General features: G+C 38.2%; 1 protein-coding gene across 3 annotated transcripts in view; it reads left to right on the forward strand.

Moving 5' to 3' along the window:
* Positions 1–3,720: 3,720 nt before the first annotated feature.
* The window catches only part of SRBD1 (S1 RNA binding domain 1), a 123,987-nt gene continuing 99,832 nt past the window's right edge, over positions 3,721–27,875 (forward strand). The window contains exons 1-12 of one of the 3 annotated variants that reach the window (XM_083857835.1): positions 3,721–3,842; positions 4,767–4,874; positions 7,712–7,810; positions 9,100–9,176; positions 9,596–9,761; positions 10,712–11,062; positions 12,508–12,674; positions 13,851–13,968; positions 14,111–14,249; positions 17,046–17,142; positions 18,356–18,491; positions 23,551–23,654. In XM_083857835.1, coding sequence (XP_083713961.1) covers positions 9,100–9,176; positions 9,596–9,761; positions 10,712–11,062; positions 12,508–12,674; positions 13,851–13,968; positions 14,111–14,249; positions 17,046–17,142; positions 18,356–18,491; positions 23,551–23,654 — 1,355 coding nt within the window. In that variant the 5' untranslated portion in view covers positions 3,721–3,842; positions 4,767–4,874; positions 7,712–7,810. The remainder of the gene's footprint in view (positions 3,843–4,766; positions 4,875–7,711; positions 7,811–9,099; positions 9,177–9,595; positions 9,762–10,711; positions 11,063–12,507; positions 12,675–13,850; positions 13,969–14,110; positions 14,250–17,045; positions 17,143–18,355; positions 18,492–23,550; positions 23,655–27,875) is intronic. The other 2 variants (XM_083857836.1, XM_083857837.1) reach the window with 2 other exon arrangements.

Below are 27,875 nucleotides of genomic sequence, written 5' to 3' on the forward strand. Positions count from 1 at the left end.
ACTGGTTTTATGTTGAATTGTGGCTACTGTGGAAAAGACACAGGTTTCAATCCTCACTGGTAATATAGGATATGGGACAACTCAATCTAACTTTTACCTGTCTATCAGATGTAGAAAATTGCACTCAGTAATATGAGAATGCTGCTGAGAATGCAATGTGAAGGACTCAGTGGGGAAAGAGACAATCCAAGTTGCTCATCACATTTTTATTCTGCCTCCTTGTGGTTATTTTACTACACTGGTCTCACAGTTTTCCATGGGATGTCTCCATTCATCAGTAAATATTTGCACAAAGGGCAGTATAAAGATTACACTGAGAGCTCTAAGCATGGCTTTTTGCTTAGTTTTTCAGCCTAAATAATACTCTTTAAACATAGCTTTAAAAAAACATATCAGGCACATATATTTGTACAATAACATTTACACATAATACATTACATAATACATATGGATGTGAGGTTTTACAATGGCTATACTTCACGTGTCTTTCACAAGCAAGTAGATGCTTATTTTGTGCAGCTGGCAGAGTACTAGGAAGCTGAAGCAGCTTGAAGCTGCAGTTCTGTTAGCAAGGCCTATTAGTTTTGAGGTTAAGTGTTTCACTAGCTGCACAGCTCTTGCCCAGCACAGAGCACACATGGATCTTTTTCTTGTAGACAAACCCATACACGTATCTTTTGCTGAAGCTTTTAAAGCTGAGCTTGAGAAAACATTTTATTGAGGGCAATACTGGAACAGGTTGATGCTTAAGTCCTTCTGAAACAAGAGGGGTAATCTGGGTTTAAACTTAGTCCTATGCTTTAATCTGCTTTTTAACTAGTTTGCTATCCTGAACAGAGATAAACATAAGCACATGCTTTCCTGGGTGGAACTCTGAAAACGTTTACATGTAGCAGTTGAGACATTGATTTAGTGGTGTCAAGTCTAGCTCTTATCAAAGAACAGTAACACAAAGAACAAGCTTTACCTCTAGGAAATGAGAAGCTATTTTACTTTGCAACTATATTGTGTTGCATTAGAAAGTAAATCCTACACATGTGAGAGAGGAAAACCTGTTGTATGATTCAACTAATTTTACTGAAGATTATCCAGATTAGGGAGTTTCAAATTTTATATACTTGGATTTACATCTGGTTCATTCTTTTGTGCTGAACTCAGAAATAATTGGGTAAACATCTTTTTAAAGGCTTAGAGAAACGTCAGTCTTAATCTTTTGCAGCAGGGGTCACTATAAACAAATCTACAAAAACCTGCCAGCATAGAATACATATGCCAGAACACACGGAAAAATTACTGATTATAGATAAGGAACCATGTCCCTGTAGGTGAGCATGAGAAAGGAACCCAAACATTTATATATAGGTAATTTCTTTTAAATCAGTTGTACAGGCTTAGCCTATCCTTACAAGAACAGTGACCTAATTTCAAACTATTAATAGAAGAGAAGTAAAGTTGACTGCATGATATGTACTTAGACATAGGAATTTTAATGCAGTGCATCAAAGGAGTCAGATGACACAGGCAGTATTTTTATATTCTGCACAAAGTTGCACTCTAACTATTACAAAATTTAATCAGACCAAGTCTTTAAATATGACTTTTAAAGTATTTATAGTTGCAATCTTTTGTCCGTAGTTATACAGTGCACTGAATTCCTATACTTATTTAAAGGTTGTTTTGGTGTAAGAGTAGAATCTGATCTGAAATATAAAGAAACAGAACCTTTTCTATCAGAAATGACAATGTTCCATCCAAAAAACTGATGATCTAACATGATTTCATGCTCCCTAGTATCACACTAAACCACCCTTTGCTCAGCTTTTACGAGGACAAAACTCTGAGTAAATCAGCTCTGAGCCTGCAAACACTTGCACACTTGATTACCTTTAAATACGTGAACAGTCCTATTGAGGGCCGTGAGTCAGATCCTCAACCTGTGTAAATCACAGGCCCTATTTAAATCAACTGCTCTGACAGTTTATATCAGCTGCAGATTTGGCACCAGAGGAACAACCCCATGCACAACGACAAGTGTGTGCATAAGTCTCTCTCCAGGTCTCTGAAAGCTGAAGAGGTCAGGTAAACTCCATGCAAAGAAAGAGACTGCATTGAACGTTATTGTGTTTAAAACCATTCCAGACTGTTAAACACACATTTATTAGAAAGTCAAGATGAAAAATTGTGAATTATTTAAGTTTATAGCCCCTTAGTTACATTTAAGATGTTGCTGTTGTGAGGCTGGAGGACAGCTGGCTCGTAGTTATGACCACAAGTTACAAATATTTATGATACAAAGCAGAAGACCTTTTAGGGTAATGGAAGCTGGAAAGGCAGCTTTAATGTAGCAGTGTGTTCGCTCCACGCTCCTGGTGATGGCTTCAGAAACCAGCACCCATTAAACTTTTTGCATGATATGGACTTCACGGGATCCTTACTGGATCCTAATTTACATGATGTGGATGAAAAATGAATAGGTGTAGACACTGCAGAGAAACTTAATTTAAGATGGAATTTTAAGGCAGGCGCCTTACCTAACACTTGGATACTTTTTCCAGCACTAGTGTGCAAATGCTTCTAAGGAAAAACTGATATATTCCCTCTCCTGCACTCCTCCTGGGGGCTTTTAACTAGCTCAGTTACTAGGAGGATTTGGAGAGAATTATATCAAGGAGGAGGTGAGATATCTCAGAAGAGGCCCTTTCCCTGGGACCTTTGTCCCAGGCGTTTATTCTTTGAGTTTCCAGGGGGGAAAGAGGTAGTACAAACGAAGGAGAGACAATTTATAGCCTCCCAACCCAGAGAAGAGATAGCTGGACCACAGCCAATGGGGTCAAAGAAGGAAGTAAGGGTCACTCTAAGTGGTCAGGGAGTCCAGGGGGTCAGGAGGGAGAAACCATTTCCCTAGAAAATTACAACAAAAAACTATGCAAATTTTAGTGTGCATGGGCAAAGAACACGAGCATCCTATGTATATTGGGATCTACACATTCCTATCTATTCTGGGGGCTGAAAGTGTATTTATTTCTGTGTCTCCTGCAGCCACCCTTGACGCAGTATCTCAGCATCACACAACGACGACTTATCCTTCCCAAGACCCCTGTGATAAAACCCTGCTTCTTGGCCAACACCTTTCCAACTCCCATTAACCCAGAACAGAACCTGAACATTTCTGCATGGCCACTCTTTATCTTTGGTCTTAACTGAAAGGCGGCTGATGCTCTCGCCTTGGGGCAACCTCGGGGTGGCTCATCCTCAGCGCCTCACCCCTCACAGCTCCTCATCCCTCACAGCCCCTCACCCCTCACAGCCCCTCATCCCCCACAGCTCCTCAGCCCCTCATCCCTCACAGCTCCTCAGCCGGCGGTGACGGCATGAGGGGCGGTGTGAGGGGCGGTGGCGGCGATGCGAGGGGCGGTGTGAGGGGCGGTACAAATGGCGATATGAGGGGCGGTGCGAGGGGAGGCGCGCCTCGGCCCGGCCGCGCTTCCTGCGGCGCGGCGCTGCCGCCCCTTCCTGCTCCTCCCCGCGGCGCGCCGGGCGGGCGAGTCCGCCATTGCCGGGCTGGCGGCCCTTTCAAACGCGGCAGCCGGCGGCAGCGAGGGGGTAATGCCAGGAGGAGCCGCCCGCCCCTCGCTGGGACCGGGCCGGGAGTGAAGCAGGGCGGGCAGAGGCGCCGTGCCGGCCCCGGCGCCCTCCGTGCAGCGTCCGGCAAGCGAGGGGTTCGCTCTTGTCTCGGTTGTTCAGGAGGAGACGAGCCTGTTTTCCCCCCGCATTCCCACCCCTCTGGCTGGGGAGAGACGTGCCCGAGCCCTGCGAGTGGATGAGCGGCACCGTGGATGCGGGTGGGCACCCCGGGCTGGGCTGGGCCGGGACGGCTGGAAGGCGATTGCCAGGTGCCTCATTCCTGTGGTTCTCCCACGGGGCTGATGCCCGTCCCAGGCGGCGAGGGTGACATGTAGCTCTGTTAGCCCTTGAGCGCTGTCAATACATCTGAAGAAATCACGGTGTCGCCAGGGAGAGAATAGGGCTTTGAAATACATAAAGCGTGTTTTCATCTCGTTCTCGTTTCTGGGCCGAGAAGCAGTGATTTGGGGTGGTAGTAAGTCACCAGGCAACAAACAATGCTTTGCTCTCGACTCCTCTTGTACCTCCGAGCCTCCAAAATGAGTGTTTTGGTGTGCTAAGCTCTTACTGTGGCTCCATCCATGCAGAAAAGATGTGCGTCTTCCATATCCCTTTGGGAGTGAAGACATCCCGTTTAATGAATAAGGGTGGATGTGTTTCTGTGGGGCTCGTTTGGTGGACTGGAGAAAAGGAATAACTGCAGATGATGTAGCTGTCTGTTGCTGCATCAGAAACAGTATCTCCTAATTTTGGATAGTGTCTTCATAGGTGGTTTGAGATAAGTGAATTAAGGAAAACGCATGAAAAGTGTTTGTGTCCTCCCTTTCTTGGGCAGACCTCTTCTGATTCATTTACAGGGTGCTGCATAATGCAGATTATTCCTTTTCCTCAGTGGTACTGAGGGCATGGATACAATTGCACCTTCTAGATGTGCAGTCTTTGTGCTTTGCCTTTTTGATGGCACTTGTGTAAGTAAAAACAGTAGGTGGTGTTCTTACTGGTTCTTACACCTTTTCCTCTCTGATTAGCTCTGAGGACTGTTTTGGTGTATGTGTGTACCCTGTATGTCTCTGTTTCTTTGTGGTTGTAAGTTTTGATTACTGCTGAAGGCTCCTAAATTGTGTCTGCAACTCTTTCTTCAGGCAGGCCTGACTGGCTTTGTACAGGAAAGGTTGTTGGAAATCTGCACTAGCTTCTCTGAGCAAAAGTGTCTGGGACTTCTCCAAGGTTTTAACCTCAAGAGGATTACAGTAAGTTGGATTTATATTTTGGAGTACAACTCAGCTGACTTATCTCTCCAGGATAAAAACCTGGAGAGACAGAATGATTTCCATACAAGTCCCTACCACTGGTCTGCATAGCATCTTCCCCCCTTGTTGCTGACTGTATGCTCACATTTTGGTTTTTCTTTTCCTTAGAATGTTATTCCTGTTGAGGTATTTTAAAATGACAAGCAAAATCAACCTGTTAAGGATCTCTTTATAATTATTGGAATGGGCCATTCTGCTTCTACTAACAGTGGTCCAAAATTGCCTTGTCATATGGGATTCATATGGTGCTCCTTTTGTCCTGCCCCAGGTGCTTCATGTTGTAAATGCTGATTTGGCTGGTATTGTTAGAGTTAAGAAGAAGCTAAAATGCGAAACTCTATTATTCTTGCTGGTTTATTTGTGATAGAAAAGGAGAGGCTGTAGAGCAAAGTTTGATGAACTTTCTGCATAGAGAGATCCCTTTTTTGTAAGGAATGTGTTGGCTTTGGATTAACTGGAAAAGAGACTTAGAAGTTTCTGTATGCTTTTCAGCTGGACAGGGCTTTTTGCAGTTACTGAAATGAAATTAATTTTCAAGTGTATTTGTGATGGTGGTGTGTTTTGTTCATTTGGTTTGTTTGGGTTAGTTTATTTTTTTAATCCTGTGCCTTCAGATAGAAAAATCTGTTAGAGTTATTTCTGAATCTGAAAATTGTTGCTCTACTTATGGAGTTTTAAAAGAGATGTGTGCTAGTGCAGAGTTTTTTTTTGGGGGGGGGATGGTTGGGTAAATGGTGGTGGGGAGTGAGAATTTTTAAAACTAATTACTTTTAAATTGTTACTAAACTCTTTCTGCAAGCAGTTGCTTATGCCACTGGGATTCACATAAGAAATTTATTTTTAATGGCTTGTGCCTTTGCATGAATAGGGCAATTGAAAAGAACAGCAGTCTCTAAATGAGATTTGGATTGCTCCTTACCATAATAAGGTCTTTAAAACCTCAATCTACTTATATTCTGTGTACAGCCTAGACCTGTTTGGGGAGAAAGACCAGAGAAATGATTATTTCCTTGCTGTATGTTTTGTGCATACCCGTATTAAGATTCTGTACAGTAAAGGGTGAGAGCTACTGGGTCAGTCTTTATTCCTTGTGTGGCCTGACCCCAAACTACAGTCCCCTTATTTTAATGAGTAGCTGACAGGCAGGGAGAAGTGTACTATTTGCAGCTATCCAAACTGTCATGTGGAGCTCTGGATTGGACGCAGAGGATACAAGTGGTGGTGGTGAGAACAAAATAACTAGCAGCAAAACTGATTCCAAACTATTTGGAGAGTGGACGTAGCAGATGTGTTTATCTACAACAGCAATGATTTAAATAGTTTCAGCTCTTCTTCACTGGACAGCATAACAGCTCTGTGAATTTCTTTAATTTTTACCTGGAAAAAATTAAAAAAATTGATCCCAGCATGCTGTGGGAGGGTGAGCAAAGCTGTTCTTGGTTCGCTCAACACTCAAGGCAGGAGATGTGGGGACTGTATCCCCACAGAAGCCAAGTATGGAGCTGGCAGTGGCTTACTGAGTGCCTCGTATTGCAGTCAGTGTTGTAGGGCACTCATGTGGAGCTTTACAGTATGTACTTTGCCTTTTTCTTGAGTCTTCCTGCCTCACTTCAGAGACTGTCTCTAAACTTGTTTTCTGTATTAGTTATCTCTCATCATCAGTGGCATTTAGACTTGTTTCTTTTTCATCCTCTTCCCTGCTTCCCCCTCTGCAGTGAATCACAGAAGGGCTGTTTTTCTTAGTCATTGAATGTGGGTGTTTGCACACCACAGGAAAGGCAGATCAGGAGGAAAATTTAGCAGACAGCTGTCTGGCAATTTGAAATTAAACGAGAAGTACTTTTGTGGATTCTAATTTTAAAATTATTTTTTGTAAACAAAAACTATATATGTAGTAGCTATAAGATTCTTTTCTACAAATATGAAGTACATTCACTATGAGAAGGGGAGGTGGTTATAATTTGGCCCCACCTTGCAGTGGAAATATGATTTTTTTTTTCCTTTGTGCTACCCTATGCTTGATATTTATCATACATATGGTTTTTTGCTATTGACTTATTTTCAGCTGTAGAACTCTCTTTTGGCTTCTGACCACAACTTGGCTGTTCATGGAGTATTACTGAGCTCATCTCCTATTCTTCTGCAGATATGGAGAGTTAGATAGACCACCAGTATTGGATGTCATGAAGTGCAATTAACTTTATAAAGCGAGCATTACTCTTGCCATAATCTTACTTAATGTAATGACACAAACGTTGAGATATTTTGAGACCCTTGGCCACTTGAGGTGAGGGGGAAACATTAGTATAAAAAATGACCTTCCAGATGAGGTTTTCCTTTTACCTGGGCTTCTTTCATGGTATGTGCTGAGTGTTCCAAACTGGCAGGGATGTTTAGAGTGGTGTTACTCAGTAGGGACACTGCTGACCTCAGGAGAGACCACATGCATTGGTCTTTTCCTTCTTTGTTGCAGTGATTTAATGGCTACCCATGAAGAAGCTGGTTAGAGTGTTTAAAAACTGATCACTTTCCTAGAATACTCACCTTGTTGGATTAGCTGAAAAGAAGCATGAAGTGTCCCAGTGCCTTCAAGAGTGGATCAGGGATCCATCTGGCTTGGATGTTACCTAACTTTTGAAATCTTGGTGTTCAATATTTTTTTGTATCTCCCATTCACACGTTGAAGTATGATATAGAAATGGAAACATTCTTTTCATGCCTCTGAAGTAATGTGAATAAATAAGTAATTAATTCAGAACTGTGATAATGACTGTTAGGTGTAAAGAGCAAAGGAACACAGAGAAGCAGTGACTGGATGAGTTTGGGGGTATCTCAGAACTGACAGTGAAGCACCTGGCACCTGGGAAGCTGATAAGGTGAGTAATATTTGTTGTGTTCTTTGGAGATTTGTGTTTTTCTGTGGTAGATGTGTGTTCCAGCCAGTCACATAATGGAACAGCATGAAAATGCTGCCCTGTTACTGACCATGATTGTAGCTCCAAGAAGGTGCTTTGAAAGTGAGCCAGTGATGCTTTTTGATGTGAGCCTCAATACTGCTCCTTCCACTGCAATGCTGAAAATTGTCACCTAAATATTTGTGCTGCTTTACAAGGAAAACTTGCTGAAAGTCATCAACAATGAGTGTGTTCTAGTGCTTGAACAGAGGCCAGGATGAAGTTGGATTAAAGGGCATTTTGCCCTTGAGTTAAATGGCACTTTGGAAAATGCTTATCTGGTTTGTATAGTGCAAACATGGGACTTTAAGGTTCCCGTTGCAGTGGTAAGGCTGGATGAAAGGTCAGGGAATGAAAATATGAAGAACAATGAAATTGTACCAGATATAGGTAAAATATGGTTCTGAATTTTGTAGTAATTGAAATAAATTACAAGGGTGTGTTGTTGGGTTGTTCGTTTATTTATTTTTATTTATTAAAAAAATATTTTAATTTTTTAAAAATTTTGATTTTCTGGCAGATACAATTTTGTGCATACCTAACATTTTTAAACTGAGACTGCTAAATAAGATTATTGACATTCATGGGCCCAACCACAAAAATTCTGTAATTGTTTAACTGATATATAGCTATTGTAGGTATGAATCTTGGGTCAGAAGAAAGCATGTGCCTCCCCTTTTTACTTTTGGTAGTTGTTTTGTGCACTTTCTATATTTCGGTGAGCAGCTCATTCAAAATAATAGCTTTCATTGTGCAACAAGCAACAGATAGTCTTGAAATGTAAAAATCTAGCGGAAAGTGGACAGTTGCCTTGTCGTGTCCCATCAAAATCACACGTGAGCTCACTTTACTAGATTTTAATTTGATTTGCTACACTTTTTAAATGGATGGAGGGAAGACTGGCATATTATGTGTGACACCCAAAAATGTTTGGGAACCAATACCCTTTTTGCCAGCTTTACATGCAAGCCAAAATTTTCCCCTGTGAAAAGTAGTTAGAGAGGTTATAGTGCTAATTTGTTTGCTCATTTGGAAAGATTGTTGAATGTGTGCTGCTGTGGCCTAAATTCTTGGATACTGAGAAAACTAAACTTGCTCTAGAGGAAACTTTTGTGATTGTGAAGACATTATTAGGGCACATTTGATGGTGAGTTGAAGAGAATACATCTTCAACCAAATGTTGTGTTTCTCTCATGTTTCCTGTGTTTCAGATGTCGTCTCTACCAAGGAGGGTGAAATCTGAACCCAAAGCCCCTACATCAGAAGAACTACCTTCATTTCTTAATTCGTAAGATCTTTTTTTCTTAGGATTTTTTAAGTATTTATGCTAAGCATGAGCAATTGCGTAAGAGCAACATTCCATTTCTGAGAAGCTGATTAAAAAGTTTTCATGCATAAAACTTCAATTATAAAATGCAAATTACTTAGGCTTCTTCGTGCTTACAATGAAGAAGCATGAGCAGTGAATTGCCAGTTGTCCAAACAAAATCCTGTGTATGATGTGTGTATGCATCATAAAACTTGATAGATTGTTTAAGCCGTTGGCTCTGCAGTAGTGTGAAAGACCTGTATCTGTTGAGTCTCTCTACCTTTCTATTAATTTTTTCCTGTTCACTTTCTTTCCTGCCAAAAACTACTCAGACTAGCTTGCTCATGTATTTTTTTATTCTTCTCATAAGCAATATTATTGATTCATTTGTTTTTCAGGACCTCTGAATCAGAGGAGGAAGAGGAGGAATGGGAGCCAAAAAGCAAAATTGCCAGGAGACCTCGTTTGCCAAAGAAAACTGAGGCAAAAACTAAAAAAGCTGCTGCTCCACGGTCAACTGTGGCCAGGAAGATGGTCAAGAAGGTAGTAATAAAAGAGGAAATGGTGAGTATCTATAAGCGAGAGACATTTAATTACTGCTCTTGGGAAGTAACATCAGTGGTTTTTCTGACTCTGGTTCAGTTGGTTGCCTGAGTCTCATCTGATACAATTCCACTGTTCTTGTGAATGTTCAGTATGTTGGATTTGAATTCCACATTTTTAATATGTGGCTTTGTTTCGCATTAAGTGTCCATGATCTAAGGGTCCTGCTTGAAAATGCTGTCCAATGATAATAGGATGTGGCTTTCCCTGGAGATCTTTCAACAATGTAACTAAATAAATGCATCTCCTCCTTCTGTAATATCTCTGGTTTTGGTATTGCACCTTTGATGTCTTCTACCTTTTCACTGTCTGGGTACCACAAAAACAGGCAGCCTGTGCTTACATTTTCTTGCATGGCTGTTCAACCCAGTAAGGATTGCAGTTTCATTATTAATATAAAAGGCAGTTATATTGAAAATTAGATACTTCTGTCAACTATTAACATCTGAGATCACATCATGACAGAAGCCAGTCCTTCTGACTTCTGAAGATGATCCCTGGGGGAAGTCAGTAAAGAAGGTGTAGCTTGTTAAACTATCCTGGCAGGCCAGATCTCAGTTCCCATAATGGGAACCTAACACCTCAGAAGTGCTTCTCTGCCCTCTGTTTCCTTTTTTGTTGACGTGAACGGAGGCAAAGATTGTAGATCAGTGTCTTCTGAAGGAAGGTCCTATTAAATTCTTTGCAGGATAATTTTTTTTTTATCTAAATCAGAGGTCTGTTCTGTGTGTTTCTATTGTTTTTTCCATGCAAGATACATTTCAAGTTACTTGATTTCTGGCTTGGCATTTTGCGACTGGAGACATTACTTGGGAAAATGTCTGGTAGCAAGTCTTTTTAGAGTTTAAATGAAATGTTAAACCACTTTGTAACAGTCAGTGCTTAATATGGTTTTCTTGTCTTTTTGACAGGATGTATCCTTGCCTATTGCACCTGTAGAAGATAATAAAATGCATCTTCTAAAACCTGAGGAAGAAAACGGAGGCACTAAACCAAAGAGTTTAAGTCGAATGCCAGAAGTGCCTAAGAAAATGGAAATAAATTCATTCCAAGGGAAAAACCAGAACAGTTTAGTGAGTGATGAAAAACCCTCAACGAGTGTTTCTGTAGTGAAACAAGAGAAACGCGAGGAGGAGTTTGCATTTGATGAACAAGTCTCTAAAAAGATTAAGTTGAATTCATGTCCTGAAGGAAAGCCAGTTAAAAATCTGGGTGGCAACAAAATAAAGGAAGAATTTGAAATGAACTGGGATATTGTGCAGGTATGAGATATTTTCCTTTTCTAAGGTACCAATGAAACTATTTCCTGTGTAATTAGTGCTTAGAATCTTAATATACAATTTCAGTTCTCTGAAGTTAAGTAGTCATTTAACCTTGGTTCGGTAGTCATAAAATGTGTATAAATATAGATCTTGGTTAGTAACTGTTAAAACTTCCAACTTTTACATCATTCTAATATCTGTGACTTTGGGTGTCCTTAGGACGAAGCTTGCCTGTAACAGTTTGCGTGGCTCTCCTGTATGAGCACATGGGGGTTTTTGTGGATGTACTCAACTGAAATTCCTACAGGAAGGGATGCTGGCACATTTGGGATGTTTGTGTGCAATTTTACAACTTAATATTTAGTCAGTGTGGATTATTTATTTGCAGAGGCTCATTTGAGAGTGTTTATCAGTTTATGGTTCCATCAGGAAGGAGATTTGCATTCCTCACACAACAGTGACAACAAGGGAGATATCATCTTTGTTTTTGTAGGATTTTAACTTTGAAGCCATTCAGGTGGCGGCAGTTTTAGTGTAGCTCTTTTGCTGGAAGCCTGGGTGTGATCATGGAAGATTTTAATATGAATGGAATGGGAATTGATTGGACATATTGTACTCATCATCCTTAGTACAGTCTGCTTAAGAAAGCTATCAAATTTTGTGGGTTTTCTCACGTATTCCTGGAGATACATATGGAGAATTTGATCCTTATGTGTGCTCTGAAAGGAGTGAATATGATTGTGCAGGTGTTGTTATAATTTTAGGCTTCAGAATGAAGCTTTGGAAAGGCTTTTGTATCAGCATCTATGGTAACTACTAAAGTGAAGTGAAAACAAGTCATGATGGTTAAAATGGTACTAAGATAAGCTGCTTGTATAGGGTGACAGTGATTCCATATTGATACACTATACCTTCAGAAAGCTCAATTTGTACAAAATCAAGTTTAACTTTGCAAGGCTTGTTTGGTCTTGAAACTTAGTAATATCACTAGTTTCCTGGGATTTGGATCAGCTCTGGTTTTGTGGGTTTTGTTTGTTTAGCTGAACCACGAGGTATGTCAGTGTTGGCTTAAAAAAAAAAAAATCAAGTTTTGAGTTGCTGTGTGCAGTTTGTGGTCTTTCTGTTTTGTTTTATAATTTTGGTTTTTTCTTCCTTGTCTTTTTTTTCTTTTTTTTTCCGAAGAGGAAGTGCTTCCTGCATTTTTACTGTGGTTACCAGTTTTTGGAAACACTGGTTGCTGCATGTCTTGCTGAAATACTGGGTGTAGTGGCTGGATGTATGAGAAGCCTGACATCCTGTCTTGGGGAGGACAGTACTCTCTGCTGGGCAGTGTAATGTTCTGGGGGTGGTTTTGAATGTTGAATTGAGAGGCTGTTTGAAGGAATCTACCATCTCTCTTAAATGTGTTTGGTTGTTGTGTTTGAGTTTTTTCTCTCCTTTGACAGGCCTTGTCAGAAATAACTGACGTTGAGCCGTGGGTATGTGCAAACTTAATCCGTCTCTTTCAAGAAGAGAACACGATTCCCTTCATTGCCCGGTACCGGAAGGAGCTCATCAATAACCTGGAGGCCGACGCCTTGCGGGAAGTGCAGCACGCCTTGGAGGAGCTGCGGTAAGTGAGCCAACACACCAGGGGGGATCTGGGGAGAAGGCAAGTAACAACTGGCTGCTGCTCCTGTGTCCCTTGTCTTACCTCCCTATACACATACAGCTATAAAGGAACTAATAAAGAAAAAAGTTTAAATTAATTATGCGTGATACCCGTATGGGGTTTTGCTGAGTTTTTTGGGAGGTTTGGTTTTGTTTGGGGTTTTTTTTTCTTTAAGTAACAAGAAATCTAGAGTTATTAATTGCTAAAGGAAACTAACATCCTAATTTCTTTGCTGTTTATTAAAACTGCACAGAAAAACTTGTACTAAAAGAGTAGTTAATAGTTAATTAGTTACTGGAAATATGTAGCATGATGAGATGAATGCTCCACTCTTAGAAAAAGAATCACTAAGAGCGCCTTGGCTCCCTGCTCGGATCAGGGAAACTTCTACTGAAGAGCCCTTCTTAGGTTGGAGTGTACCAGGAGATGAGGTTAAACTATCCCAGATCCCTGCAGGAAAGAAATGATCAGCAAAGCTTGTTGTGGCAATGGATGAGGCTGTTTTCATTTCATCTTGCGTTTGAGTGGCCCTGTGTTCTTGAGATGGCAAGGGAACAGTCTGGTCAGCTGCTCTGTCAACTTGGTGTTGTCCTCCTTGTACTCCCTGCTAACCCCTTCCAAAGGGTCCATTCCAAGGAGGGAAGGTGGCCTGAGAGGGTTCTTGTCTGAACAAGTAATTAAATAGTAACAATGTACCTCTGCTGCTTGCAGTTGCTCCCGTGTATCTTATTGAAGACACAGGAGTTTAAATCTGGTAGCCTGTACTTGATGCTGAAGAACTATCTTGATATGAATTGCATCTGTAGGAGCTCATCAGTGTGGATTTATTCTAGGACCTTTTCATTTGGCTTCCAGGCCAGTAATACTACAGAAATGTGTGAAGCAGTAATGGCTATCAGTGTTACTTGATGACTTTTCTTGAAGCTACCACGGGATATTTTGATACAGTTTTGAACTAACTGAAGAGAGAGAAATGGTTAGAAACATTTGGATCATCAGCTTGGTTTGTTGAAGATGAACATGAGAAAAGTTTCAGAGGTCTCAGAGTTTCAGCAGTGTAAGAGGCAAAGTAATAATCAATAGACATTTTAATTCACTGTGAAATGTAACTAGTAACATTAATCTCTTGCATTTTAGTACTGTTGCAAAAAAGACACATACGATGATACAGAAGTTGAAGAAGGAAGGAAAGTTATCCAGTTGCCTTTTAAAAGGATTGCTAAATTGCAGAACTTTGGAAGAATTAGACCATGTGGTCAGTACTCTAGTCTTTTTCAGATCAAACTTAGTTTAAATGTAATCTTGCATAAATAGTGCATAATGTCAAGTGCACAGCATGATTGAAATACTTCCCTGCTTTTTAATAACTGGCTTTGTTTTTTTCTTCTTGTTTTAAGTGTTCACCTTTTAAAACTGGGAGTAAAGGCACCAAGGCTCAGAGAGCCAAGCAGTTGGGATTAGAACCTGCTGCTCTCTCCCTCCTGCAGAATCCTATGGAACTCAATCTCTTTTCTTACATTAGACCCAATACCAAAGGTAAGTGCCCTGCTTCTTTGAGCAGTAATGTTCTAAATGTCTGAAAATATTTTAAAAGGGAAATTACTTTAATTGTTCTGATGTTGCTGGAAGTTTGGCAACTACTTTAAATTCAACAGTGCTTTTAGCAACATCTGGTAACGTGTTAAAACATTTTTTGACTCTTCAGCCTTTCCTCTCTCTTTATATTGTAAATAGTAATAATTATGGTATAGAAATGACAATTCTGGAGACCTTATAGTTGACACGTCTATTTACTGGTGAGAGAGAGAGAGAACCACACCATGCACCTGAGACCTTTCCATTGTTCTACTTGAATTGTTTCCTGAAGATTCAGTGCTGATTGTACAAGAGGCTTATGCTCATACTCTATACTGAAGGAAATGACATTCAGCAAAGCATATCTTAATAAAAATTGGCCTAGGGGATTAGGAGTGAGCAGGAGAGTTTTTGTGTCTGAATGACAGTAGGGATTGGAAAAGATGTAATTTCTGAAATTTGAGCAAGAACATTTAACACAGCATGATTGTCACATATAGACTGCAGAATTGTGTGTCTTTGTGAATGCAGTTATGGGTGGATCTGTAGGGGGCAATCTCTGACAATAAAATGTGAAGACTGCTGCAGCCTTCTGTATGATGTTAAAATAGAGGTGTACTTCTATTCTTCCCTGCCCCAACACATACTTTTTGAATTCCAGCATAAAGGTACTCAGCCTCCTTAAGTAAGGCTGACTTGTACCTTTCCCACTTCAGTTTGTTTAAACATTACTTATAAAATTCTTCTAATTTTGCAATGAAGATGAGTTACCAAATATTCTGGTTATTAAATTACTACATTTCAGCATGTCTCATTACTTCATACAGCAGTGTATTGCAGCCATAGATCTGACTATTCTGGTGCAGTCTAAAGAGCCAAAAGAAAATTTTCACTGTGAAAGTTCAGATAAATTATTTAGAGTATATTCAAAAGGAAGTGCTGTTTGCTGCACTGTAAACATTAGTTTTTGAAAACTGGTACACCTATTTTCAATTCTGTGCTAAAAATAATGCTGCTTAGGTTTATGTAATGGTCTGCCTTTGAAAGACATCAGAAGTTATATACATCTGTGAATTGGGTCACTTTTATCACCTGAGCCACTTTGACAGCTTACATACAACTTGAGATCAGAGTGTTTTTTTAAAAAAAAGGAATGAGCCATTTGCAGTAGAGAAAAGTTTCCATCAAATCTTATAATTATTTGCTTCTGCTAAATTCTCAGTGTTTTTCAACTTATGCTAAAAATAAACTGAAATAAAAACAGTTCATGTTTCAAGGCCTGACATTTAAAAGTTGAAGAAGCAGGCTCACCAGAAAACTTTGTTCTTTTTAGCTGTATACATGGTCAACAATTTCTCGTATTACACAAGCATGTGCTGGTGGACACAGTAAAGTGCTGTGTGAGTGGTGCTTGTTGAATGGGAACTTTCTGATTATTTCTCAACTTCTGATTTGTTTGGGCCTATGCTATCTCATTCGAATAATCTACTTGAGTGTCTCAGTCTGTGTTCAGTATGATGCATGTCTTCAGATTCCCTTAGCTTTGTGTTGTGACATCACTTCTGTCATAAGAAATAGTAACTCATAGATGTAAGGATCCAAAATTTACAACTTATAGATTTAGGCATTTAATAATATGTTCCTACACTCACTTTTTAATTTTTTTTTCTTTCTGACAGGTAAGTTTAGCTTTCTTGTCTTAAAGAGGGGCAAGATAGAATTTTTTTTTTTTTAAATAGTGCGTAACTTTATAGCCTAATCAGAAGCAGAGTTCTGGGTTTGATGAATAGGTAGAGCTGTGCAACCTGTTAAAATAAAACTGTCCATTAGACAGCAGAGTGAACAGCAGCATGTGTTGCAAAAGACAGTTAATGCTGCATCTGCCAGCTCTAGATTTCTTGCTCTTTGCTCTGAAGCATTCATTACTGACTCTTGCTAGAAGCAGAACTAGATATATTGAATTAAAATACAAGATGGCTGTTTTATTTCATTATCTCTGCTTCTGGTCTAATTCAATCCCTTTGCTAAGGAGAATTATGTTCTTCCTCTTCTGGCCATTTGAAGGAAAGAATGGATTCTTAGTGTTGGAAATTACTTGAGTGATTCTGTTATCTCTCCAGAGATATGAAGACATTTATAACTTCATGTCTTTGAAGATATGACTATATAAACTTCTATAACTTCAGTGTTTCATAGGAGAGGTTGATGGTACCCTGACCTCAAAAGTGTTGTTGTGCAAACTCCTGCTACAATACAATGGAAATATAAAACTATTCCACAGAAAAAAAGAAAAGAATTTTAGGCAGTTTTCGTACCAGTAGTTTTCAAAATATGTGGACTTCTGCTGCAGTTGCTCATTTTATTAAAACCTCAAGAATTATATTTAATTTTTCAAAAGTTTTGCTGTTTCACTATTTTTACATCACAAATGTCAAGATCTGTTAGTGTAGAAGTGAAAAATTATTTTTCTCTAATTTTAATATAATTTTGACTTATAATGCATTGGTCTTTTCAGGCTCATTAAAAGTATAGTTTCAGATGTTTTGGAAAGGAAGCTTTAGCTGATAAAATTTTAATGAATTAGGATTCTTTGAAGCCTTTGCAAATCACTCAGATAACATTAATCAGTTTCGTTTCAGCTTGCATATAGTTTTCAAGTGCTTGTGTAGTTGTATAAAATAGTTTAATTAGTTTTTTCTGTAATTATTAACTATATATTATAGTGACTGCATATTCTATAATTATTTTTCTTCTAAGGGCTTGCAAATATCCAGGAAGTAGAGGCTGGAGTGCAGCATATTTTAGCAGACATCTTTGCTAAAGATAAAGATACACTGGATTTTATCAGGAAATTGTAAGTTTCCTTCTTACTTTCTAAACTTTCTTGCTTACATGATAAAATGCAGTCTCCTAGTGGCAGATACAGGGCTTTTCCTTAATAATGTGAAAATGCTGTTCCTGTGAGATGGATTTAGGGCCATTCCTGTGTATGTTCATTAGCCCTTCTGCCTGCCTGGCTGTCAGTGCAGTGGAGATCTGCAGTGAGCATGGCATGATGCTCTAACTCCCAAAGAATGAAAAACTCTGTGCTCTGCCCTCTGTACAGCAGATCTCCCTTGCAGTCAGTGACCCATAGGGAAGTTTTCCCTCCTTGCCCTTTCTTCAAGCTATAATTCTTCAGAAGTCAATCTGCTTAAGCTCTTGCTCCAATAGCTGACTTGAGACCAGTCAGTGTAACTAGCGTGCAGTGATGGTTGATTTTGGCATTGATAGCCAATAAGGCAAACAAATCTGACTTAAAAGCAGATGTAAACTAAAACTAAAATGTTTTTAAAGCAGGACTTACTGATCCTTTAATTGTGTTAGCTAAATTTAAGTTTTCTTACATTGCCCGATTTCAGTGTTGTCATCTCTGGGGAGTTGGTGTGACAGGACAATAGTCACTTGTTGTTTTATTTTGTCTGCTGTGTGCCATCTGGGGCAGAGAAGAGAGCTATCAAAGAGCATGAACCACCTTAGGAACATGCAGAGTTGCTTTGAATTAGCAATGTAATAATTTCAATGAAGGGGATTGTTTTGTAAAGGATGTGCTGTCAGTACCTGACTGTCACTTTCATTATTTTGACAACTGGAAATTTCCTAGTTGAATTCTCAGTGCTTTACAGATGAATCCTGTTAATCTGAAGTGTGTTGTATGATAATCACAAGGAGCATTCAGGATTGACTGCCTCTTTTTTTTTTTCTTTTGCAACTTCCCAAAATTTGCTGTGTGAAGTTGAACCCATAACTGAAATGCAGGTGGTGGCTTTTGAGTTTCCATTCCCTTGAGGAGGAGGGCTGTGATCAGCTTTTTCTGCTTGAATGTCTCCTCTTGGTGTATTATAGTCAGTACACATTATGCCACCTCAGCATGAAGTTATGTCATCCAGTTCTGCAGGTAATTAGAGTTAACATCACTTGTAATTGAGCAGACTCCAAACTCCGTTTTTATTTGATCTCTGCAGTAATGACTTGTTACAACTTTCATGCAAAAATACCTTATAAATATCTGATTTTCTTCTATTCAGATGCCAGAAAAGGTATATTTCTATCCAGTCAACGTTGGCAAAAGTGTCATCCAAAAATGGAAATGAAAAAGATATCGATAAATTCCAACTGTACCATGAGTTTTCTTGTAATATAAAGAATATTCAGCATCATCAGGTACAACTTGAAATTTTAATATTTTTTCCTTAGACTTTTAACTCTGGTAAATGTTGCTTTGTTTTTGAATTTTGTTGCTTAAAACTACTTCTAAAGATATTTTCTTTGTCTTTACAGTTATCAGAGGTAATAGAGACTTTTAAATTATTGAAATGCAGAAATAAGCTTTCGATCTCTATTTTAAGAAAACACTGCTATTCAGTGCCCCAAAAATGGGTTTGTTTTGCAAGTAATCGTTTTTCCCTTTTGTGAAGCATCTTCAGTTATCCTAAGCCCCAAGCTTAGACTTACATAACTTGATAAAGAAAGGAGGGCTGAAGCAAACTTACAAGCTGGTGAGAAGGTGATGACTTGACAGCCAGGCTACCCCTGCTACTGAACTCCAAAGGCAGAAGTGTGGTGCACTCAATGCAACTGTCAAGACCTCTGCACTGATTCATAACTAATCACCAAGTGAATTGTCTCTTTTATTTACAATCCTAGCTTAAAAAAAAACCCAAAACAAGCCCAACAAAAACCAAATGAAAATACCAAACCCAAAACAAACCAGAATATCACAGAACACAGACCACTTAGATGCTTTTCTAGTTAGAAATGTCCTTTTCCTTTTGAAGGCTCTGATATGCTCTCATTTTTTCTGTGCTTTCTGTTTTAAACAAGTATATTTTGAATTATTGATGAAGTTGAATATGATGAATTTATTACAAAATAAACTTGACAACATAGACAGGCTAATTTTTAAACTGGTTTTCCCCCTTCCGGTAGGAAAGGTGTTAGGTGAAGGACTAAGTAACTACTGTTGATTTCAATAGGCTGGTCTTGCGTAAATGTTTGAAGACGTACCTGTGGTTTTTCTCTTTGTAATAAATATGAATATTTGCTGTACTTCTTTTGATAGTTATTTGGTGAAAAGTTGCTTCTGGAGGGTCTGGAAAAGTTGATAGAGCAATCTATTAGCTACTGTGGTGACATTGAAAAAGATTGGTGGATTCATCATGTTATGATGTGTGGATTCTTTCATGACCTTTTTTTTTTTTTTTTTAAGGAATACTTGAGCTGGCAAAGAGTATTTGGTTTTACCTGCACTCACATGTGAATACCATGATGTTCACTCAATACATACTGCATAAGTGTTTCCTGGGATGCTGCTATGATTTAGTTCTTGTCCAAGGCATCCTTTTTTTTTTACTTAAGGCAAACTCTTGTTTAGCTACAGCGAGGGCTAAAAACTGTATTTCCCAAACCTGGTCAGCCCTTTGATTATGTGGGTGCACTGTTTTTTATCCAGGATGTGTCCTTAGTTTGTCTGTTGGATGTTAAGATTAGCTCGATCTCCTTTGGTTTATTCTTCCTTGTCTCTGCTACTAACTTGAATACCTCTTTCTTTACCCATTCTTGCTCTTCAGAGAGGTAATAAGCACTGATTTTACAACTGGAAGTCCTGTAATCACGAGGTGGTTTTGCACAGTTATGTGCTGCCTTTTATCTGTATATTTCTGCTATCAACTATTCTAATAGATTGACTATTTCTGTACTGTGAATTGTAGAAGTCTGAGTTGCTGGTGCTTCAGTGAGGTGACAGGGCTCTCTGTATGAGTTGAGCAAAAAATGCATTTTTTGATAGTTTCTGACATGTAAAATTTTCTGGTTTATAAATATACTGTAACTTTTCATGTCTGTTTTTTGTACTTGGGTTTTCTTCATTTGTTACTTTCTGTCTTTTTCCCTTTTGTATTTTGATAATGAAATATAAGGAGATATTTTCTTTATCTGCCACTTCATTAAGCTTAAACCCTGATATTGTACTTTTGAAAGTCTTTCTCATATCTTCATGTTCTTTATTACTTGACCTTATTCCCCTACTGATGCAAATTGCCATTTTTTAATGTCTTTATTCTCTTGGGTTATGACCATCCTTTCAATACCTAGAAGTCTTTCTTTTTTCCTTCACCTAAGACTGTGAAGAGATAGTTCTTTGTGCATTTAAAAGCTGGTAAAAATATATTCTTTAAGTACAGAGTTCAAGATGTCTTCAAGAGAAGGAATTCTCTGGTTTGGCTCAGGATTATTGAAAGAAGCTTATGCCTGAAAAAGATATAGGAAAGCCTGAACCTCAGAGTGATTTATATAATGTACTAATCCCCCAGAACTTCAGGTTAAATAGGTGTGTTTGAAGAACAGTTGTAAAACTTACTGCTTTGAAGACCTTCTCTACTGCTGTCATGGCTGCACACAGACAAGTGTTCTGAATGCCTTTAGGTAGAGGCAAAAGTCAGCTTTAAATCACCTCTTTTCAGAGTTGCAAACACAAGATTCCGTAAAATACCACCCTGAAACTTGTCATCACCCAAATATGGAAGTGCAAGGGATCTTAAAGACGTGGGTACTGCCCTAATTCTGCTCTGTCTTAGCTGTGGGTATAGGGGGTGCACAGTAACCTGGCATGTTACCTGTAGGAGAACAGGCTGTGCCTTTGTGACCAAATCCCTGGCAGCTGTTATCTGTACATGCTAGTACTTTGTGTGCCTTGCAGCATGTGTTGCAGTGAGTTTAAGTGGTGTGCAGTAAGCTGTGCTTGATTCTGCTGTAGGTCTGGGTCACTTCCTGTGCCAGTGTCATTTTGTCTGCTGAGACATGTCATTTTGTCTTGAATATTCGAGTCCTGGAGTAATCAGGACTGGCGTGGAGTCAGGTTGTTTGAAAAAGTCAAAATACTAAAACTGTAATGAGAAAAATCTTTGTTGTTTTAGTCAGCTTTAAAAGCTGACTCCAGATTTTGACATGGTCAGATACCCCGTGGGTGTTTCCAGCTGGAACGTTTTGCTAGCAAGAGGTTCAGTCACAGCTTCTTCCTTTGGCAGCGAGAACCTGACTGGACTCTCTTAGGACACAGCTGAGAAGCAATACCAACACTGTCGTAACTAAAGAAAAAAAAATCTTTCAAGAGTTTATTTGAATTTTTGACTAATTGTAAACAGTTCAGTGTTTGTGTATGCCCTAGGGGTTGCTTTCCTGTATTTGGAGAAGACTGAAATAGTGGGAGGAAAAGAATTCATGAATAAAATGTAACATTTGAGGCAAGTGCTCTATTTTCAATCTCATACTTAAAAAGGAATTGGAAATTAAAGTTCTTGGCAAAGTACACAGAACTTATTCTGTGAGTTCAAGTCATATAACATATAAGAGAGGTGGGCAAAATGAAGCATGTTGTATTTTTATGATAAACAGAATAAAGTTTAGTGAATCTTGTGACTGGATCATATTGTTTTTGCTTTCTCTGAAAAATGTATGTTGTTTCTAACAACCCTTGCCCTGGATCTGTTCCAATCTCATGTAAAAACAGTCTGTTTCCAGAAGTGAAGACTGCTTTGTGACTAGAATAGCCAGATTTTAACCTGTTACTTTTAAAAAAAACAAGCTAAACAAAAAGAGCTTTATTATATTAGAGGGAGAAATTGAGTAATTCCATTATTAATTGAGCATTTATTGGATGATATTTTTTCTCTGAATGCTTCAATTAAAACAGGATAGGTAGATTGTTTGAGAAAAAAAATAAATAATATTAGTTACTGAATTAACAGCTGGTTTAAGTTCAGGGGACTGACACATTCTGCAGATTGAGTGCTGGGAAATAAAATGTGATGCAAATACTGACCCTGCTGACAGCATGCTGAATGATAACATTATCATTCTATCATATATATTCTCTGTTGTGAGCATCACTTTGATTTCGTTTTAACTTGACATTTAACTTTCTCTCCTTTTAAAAAATAAAATCAGAATAAATGCAAAAGCTTTTGATTTGTTAAAATGTGTCTTTCTAATTTCTACATGAAAACATTTGCTTTGGCAGTCAAGGTACCAGATGCTATAATATTTCACATGCAATCTTTATTATTAGCTTTGTTGTTCAGTGATATGTCAGGCCTGGTATGTCACAGGAACAGTAAGGCTGAGGAATATAAATTGGTACTATGTCCTGGAGTCATTTTAAACCATTGTATTTAACATATGTGACATGTCTGAGTTAGCTAGTGATTGAATTAAAGTTCATGATTGACACAGAATGCTCTGTTGTGACAGTGCTCAGGGCCTGCTACATACAGCAACATGTGTAGTCATACAGGAATGTCAGCTCTGAGCAGGTTTATCTATTTTGGTTTTTTCTACTTTGAAATACTTTGGAAGGAAAAATGAAATCTCAAGATGTGGATTTTATTTGCTTCTGAGTATTATTTTAAAATCCACTAGTCAGTGAGCTTTCTTAGTATTAAGATGAACATTCAGTGTCTCTATAGTGAGATTAGACTAGGAGATATCCAGCAGGATCCTCCAGGATCCACCACTTGTGTTGTGCTTCTGGTTTTAAATGTAGTCACAGTCTTCCATTTAAAACTGAACTCTATGTGCATGTAGCACACATGCAACCAAATTTAGCTTTAGATCATGACTGTGCAGTTATGTACACAAGACTCTGTCAGAAGTACATGCATGTGGTTTAAGGCTGGAGTGTCACTGTAAAGAGAGTGTTTACATCCTTTTCTGCAATTTGTGAACTAGGCATGAATAACTAATTTCATTCTCTTTCAAATTAAGCTGAGTGCCTTTGTGTCACAAGTTCTGATTCATAATTAATTTTAAATTTGGATAAATAATGGAATCTGAAGCATAGGAATAACTTTTTCCATTTCTGATATGTAGTTCTCATTGGGATAACTCTTCAATTAATTTCTTGAGTTTTAATTTGGGTTATTAAATACCCAAATTTCCACCACCGAAATTGATGCTGTCTTGCATTATAAGTGTGTTTAAGATTAAACTGGATCCTGAGATTGCAGACTCCAGGAGAAATGTATTATTTTTTAGGCCATGGCATGATTTAATCTCTGTTTAAATTGTGGATGTTATCTGTACATGCTAGTACTTTGTGAACTGATTTACTGTACCACCATCCTGATTTTCTACAGAATGTCAAGCAAGTGCGTACACAAATGTTGATAAGTTTATCTTTTGGATATTTTGTGTGTCATCTGTCTCTGCCATTTATGTTTGCACTCAGATTCTGGCCATTAACCGAGGGGAAAATCTGAAGATCCTGACAGTGAAGGTCAACATTCCTGACGGGGTGAAGAATGAATTCTGTTGGTGGTGTGTCAATGAAAGGTCTGCATGGATACATATTCTTACAGAAATATTTTTTCTATAGACAGCTGCATATTGAAGTGTACCTCATATGTCTTGTTACATTAGGAGAACAAATTAAACAAATATTTATTAAATTAGATGAAATTAGCAAGTGGATAATTCTTACTCTGTATTTCCAACTGCTGGAGCATTATGCTGAAAAGATCATGCCTTGGGCTATATTTGCAAGTTTTGGCACCGTTCTTCAAGCAATTGAATTTTTTTTAAACATATGCAAAGGCCAGTGAAATGTGAATATATTTTTAAATTGTAATATGCATCACATCCGATAAACTTTACTGAAAGGACTTTGTAGAGTCCAATAGAGTGTACTCCAAACATTGAAAAATAGCTTCATATGCCCAACCAATTGCAATTGTTAAATAAGACTATGTCAAATTTTACATCAGTGAGGCACATAACTTCAAGCTTCACCAATATAGGGAATTACACATTTAAAAAGAACTCAATGGATTTAACAGACAAACGTAAATGTAACTGCCTTCAATGCATAACTCTCACATATTGTGTGAACCATCTCTTGCATTTTGATCTCTGTTGAAGTTAGAAAACTGGACTGTAAAAAACAGATTCTTTTATTTCCTACTGATATATTCTTATCAGTTGTCTGGGTTTTTTAAGCCTGTAGTGAGGTGTTTAGTGTTGCATAATTTTCAAAGTCTTTTGCAAAAGTTTAATCTAACTCTATGGGGTTTTCTGCAATATCTCTGTCAGTTTTCTTGTTGGAAACTGTACTTTGATGTTCTCTGTTGGAGAATATTGTGATCTAAACTGTGCATCTTCCTTGCATGTAAAAAAAACCACTTTCTCTTTCTCAGTAGTTTAAGATATTGGGCACTGTTCTGATGGTGTCTTAGAAACTCCTTTCTTTGCATCCTAAAAATGAATAACCAAAAGAAAGGGGAAAAAATAGGAAGAGATGTGCCTTTTAGTGTATAAAACTGAATGCAATGATACTGCTTTAGCATGTATTTCTTTTTCACAACAAGTCCAAGAAATGGATGTGGTAAAAATGTTCCATTTCACTGTAGAAATTTAATAGGACTGTTTCCATCTGAAAGGGAAGAATAGGGCTCTGAAAGTATTAAAAAGTATTAAAATATTTTTTGGCCAGATACTATTACTCTTAATCATATTATGCTAAGTAACCTCTTTTTTTTTTCCAGGAAAGTATCAGGAGTCATAAACACACCTGTTTCTTTCTAGTTTTAGTGCCTGTAACAGAATTTCTGTCCTCCCCCCAAGATATATATTCTGTAGGCAGAACGTAGCTGTCAGTCTTACTTTTATTGCATCTATGACAGAATTTGGAAGCACTGTGGACCGCAAATAATGGAACAGCTTGTCATTGCTACACAAATAAAAGTGGGATGTAAATTGAGATATTCTTGGTTGATTACCCTTTTGTGAATCATCGTGGATTAAGAAGAGTATCGGCCTTGGAAATGAATACTTATTAATACTTAGCACTCATAAGGCTATATATGCTTATGGCTTTTTACTGTTTAAGGATGTTTTTCCACCATTAGAAAACTTCTGGAATGGTTTTAGTACCTTTTTGTGCATTAACATTGAGGACAGATTCTCATCTTCCTCCTTAGATTGGCAACTGTGTTATCAATCTGACAAATAGTAAATGTGTATTTTGCCCTGCAAGCTTTGAAATGATTGTCCAGGGATGGAATTTGTGTTCTTTTCATTGCGTTGATTTACTAGTTAGAGCAGAAGGTTAATAAATTTTTTTTGAGTCAACGGTCTCAAAACTTTGCAAAGGTATTAACTAATTTGATAGAGGTCTCACACACGTAATCGGTTGCAGAACCAGAAATGCCAGCTTGCTACAGAATTTGACCAGTATTTTAGGCACAAATTGCCTAGTGGATTAGTAGCAAATATTCTGAACTTTTTGTGTTCTTCTGAGACAAAATTTTTTAGCATTAAATGCTCCTGTGATAGAAAGCAAGTTTGGAAGACTAGAATTCCTTATTGCATTGAGCTCTGTGTAGATGCTGTCTAAGAATATTGTAAATTTTCTTGCAAGTTCAGAATGTTTATTAGGCTGTATAAGTATCTGTTTCCTTGCCATTTGGGTTTGTGTAGAAAACTCAGGAATATCCTTATGCCTAGCCCTATGGATTGTATTTTTCCCCAGAAAATGGCATCTCTGGTTTGACAGTAAACCTATTTCCATTAACACTAGAACTCTTCTGGTCCCAAAGAATTTGTTGTGAAATTGAACGCAGAAAAATGGTCAATGAGAGAGCCAGAGAGGGGCTGCTTAGCTGGCTTTGAGTGTAGAAACAACATGGAGTTGTTCCTTGGGATGTGATGAGTTTGTTCCCAAGTGGGATTTCAGCCTTGAAAATGAATGTTTTTTCAGTTTCCAGTCAAATTTCTCCAATCCTGTGTCAAGTCCATGGTGCAGGCCTTAAAGGCTTGCTTTGTCTGTGGTTACTAACTTGGTACATGTTTTATATAATGTCTTGGAGGAAAACAAAGCTCTGCTGTTTGTCCTTTGGGTCTAAAAGCCTAGCTGGGTTCTTCCTGGAGCAGTTATTAATCAGTACTGGTGGTTCTTAATGTGAGCTCTGTTAATTCTGTTTGTTCCACCCTCTGGTGTCTCAGTAGTCTAAGCCATTTATGTTTGTTGTGGTCCCTGTTGTGAGCACTAGGATGTGGAGAGCTGATGATCAGAGTAAGACGATACTATTGGTATGGAGCTTTTTAAAAATTTAGCTTCAAAAGCTAGATCTTGATTAAATAATCAAGAAAAATCTATTCTTAGAGGGAAGTTTAACTAGGCTGTGATGGTCTTTAAAAATACACAAATGATTTTGCTTTGCTTTTCACAGCAAATGGGTTCTTCTCTCAAGAAGAATTGAAATTATTAAACTGCAGTATTTGCTATGATTGGACTTGCTGTTTAAATGTTTTCTAATTTGTAGCAATTTTTAACAAAATGTTGCCTATTTTTTTTACTTATTTATAGGCAGGTAATAAAAATAACTGTTGTGATAATTTATTTACAGAGAAAAAGTTTAACTGGCTTTAATGGATGGAAGAGAGGGGCAAACAGATGCCAGGTTTCTGAATTCATTCTTATTTGTGCTGAGGATATTTTCTGGGGTAGTCATACTTGCCACCTGTAAAACCTTCATGTTTATAGAATGTGATGGCAATGAGAAGGTTTCAAGCCTTTGCCAGTTTTATATAGGTATGGGAAGAGTCTCTAGCTATAAATAAATACATTATAACTGTTTGCAAAAACTGTTAGCAAAGTGATGAGGTCATGTGGCTACACACTGAAATGCAACCCTGAATGTTGTAAAACTACATGGTGAGCTTAATTCTGCTCCTGTGTCTGTCTGCTCAGTGCAGATTGACTTGATCACACATTTCTCAACTACAACATGCACAGACACTTAAAAAAGGCATTTCAAGAAGTTGCAGATCCCCTTAGACAACTGAAAAGCTGTCTGGTAGGAGCAATTTAGAATTCTCAGTATTTATGAGTGGCTGCTAGTAAAGTAGGTCAGAAGTAAAATTCAGTTCTGTTTTTGCCTGTACCTGGACACATTATGAGCATAATTCATTCTATCATGTTTCATTAAAAAAAACCAAGCCAACCAAACAAAAAAATTGACAAAGCTTGCATGCTTATTTTTTGGTATGTCTGAGTATCTTCCATTATAGTTTGGGACCCAAGCATGTTAGATAATACAATAAGTAAAGAAAACTCAGTGTTATCAGTATTTTTTGAAAGTAATAAAAAACAGGTGGACTTTAATAGAAAATGCTAATAATATTTGTTTCTATTTGAGTATATCTAGTTGCTTCTCCTCAACCTCAATCTCTTTGCACATGGTGGACAATCTCAATGAGTCAGTTCTGCTTGCACACACAACTTACATCTCCCCATACCCTCCTTCATGGAACTTTGCCCACAACAAAAAGATCAATTGATTAAATATCCAAGAAACTTTGAGAGTGAGGTGTATTTTACAGTAAAATTGGAAGTACTTGTCATTATAGTTCATAGTTACTGTGCACTCTCTCTAGAAAGGAGTTCAAAGCTTCAAAGAGTTTGGCTTAGAAAAAGTTGGAAAACAGTCTTGTTTCTGTTTAGTATTGTTTATTTTATTTTCCCTTTTCCTATAGTATTATTTACACTTTAAATAT

Source organism: Zosterops lateralis (genome assembly GCF_965231275.1).
Source record: "Zosterops lateralis genome assembly, chromosome: 3".
Taxonomy (NCBI): Eukaryota; Metazoa; Chordata; class Aves; order Passeriformes; family Zosteropidae; genus Zosterops; species Zosterops lateralis.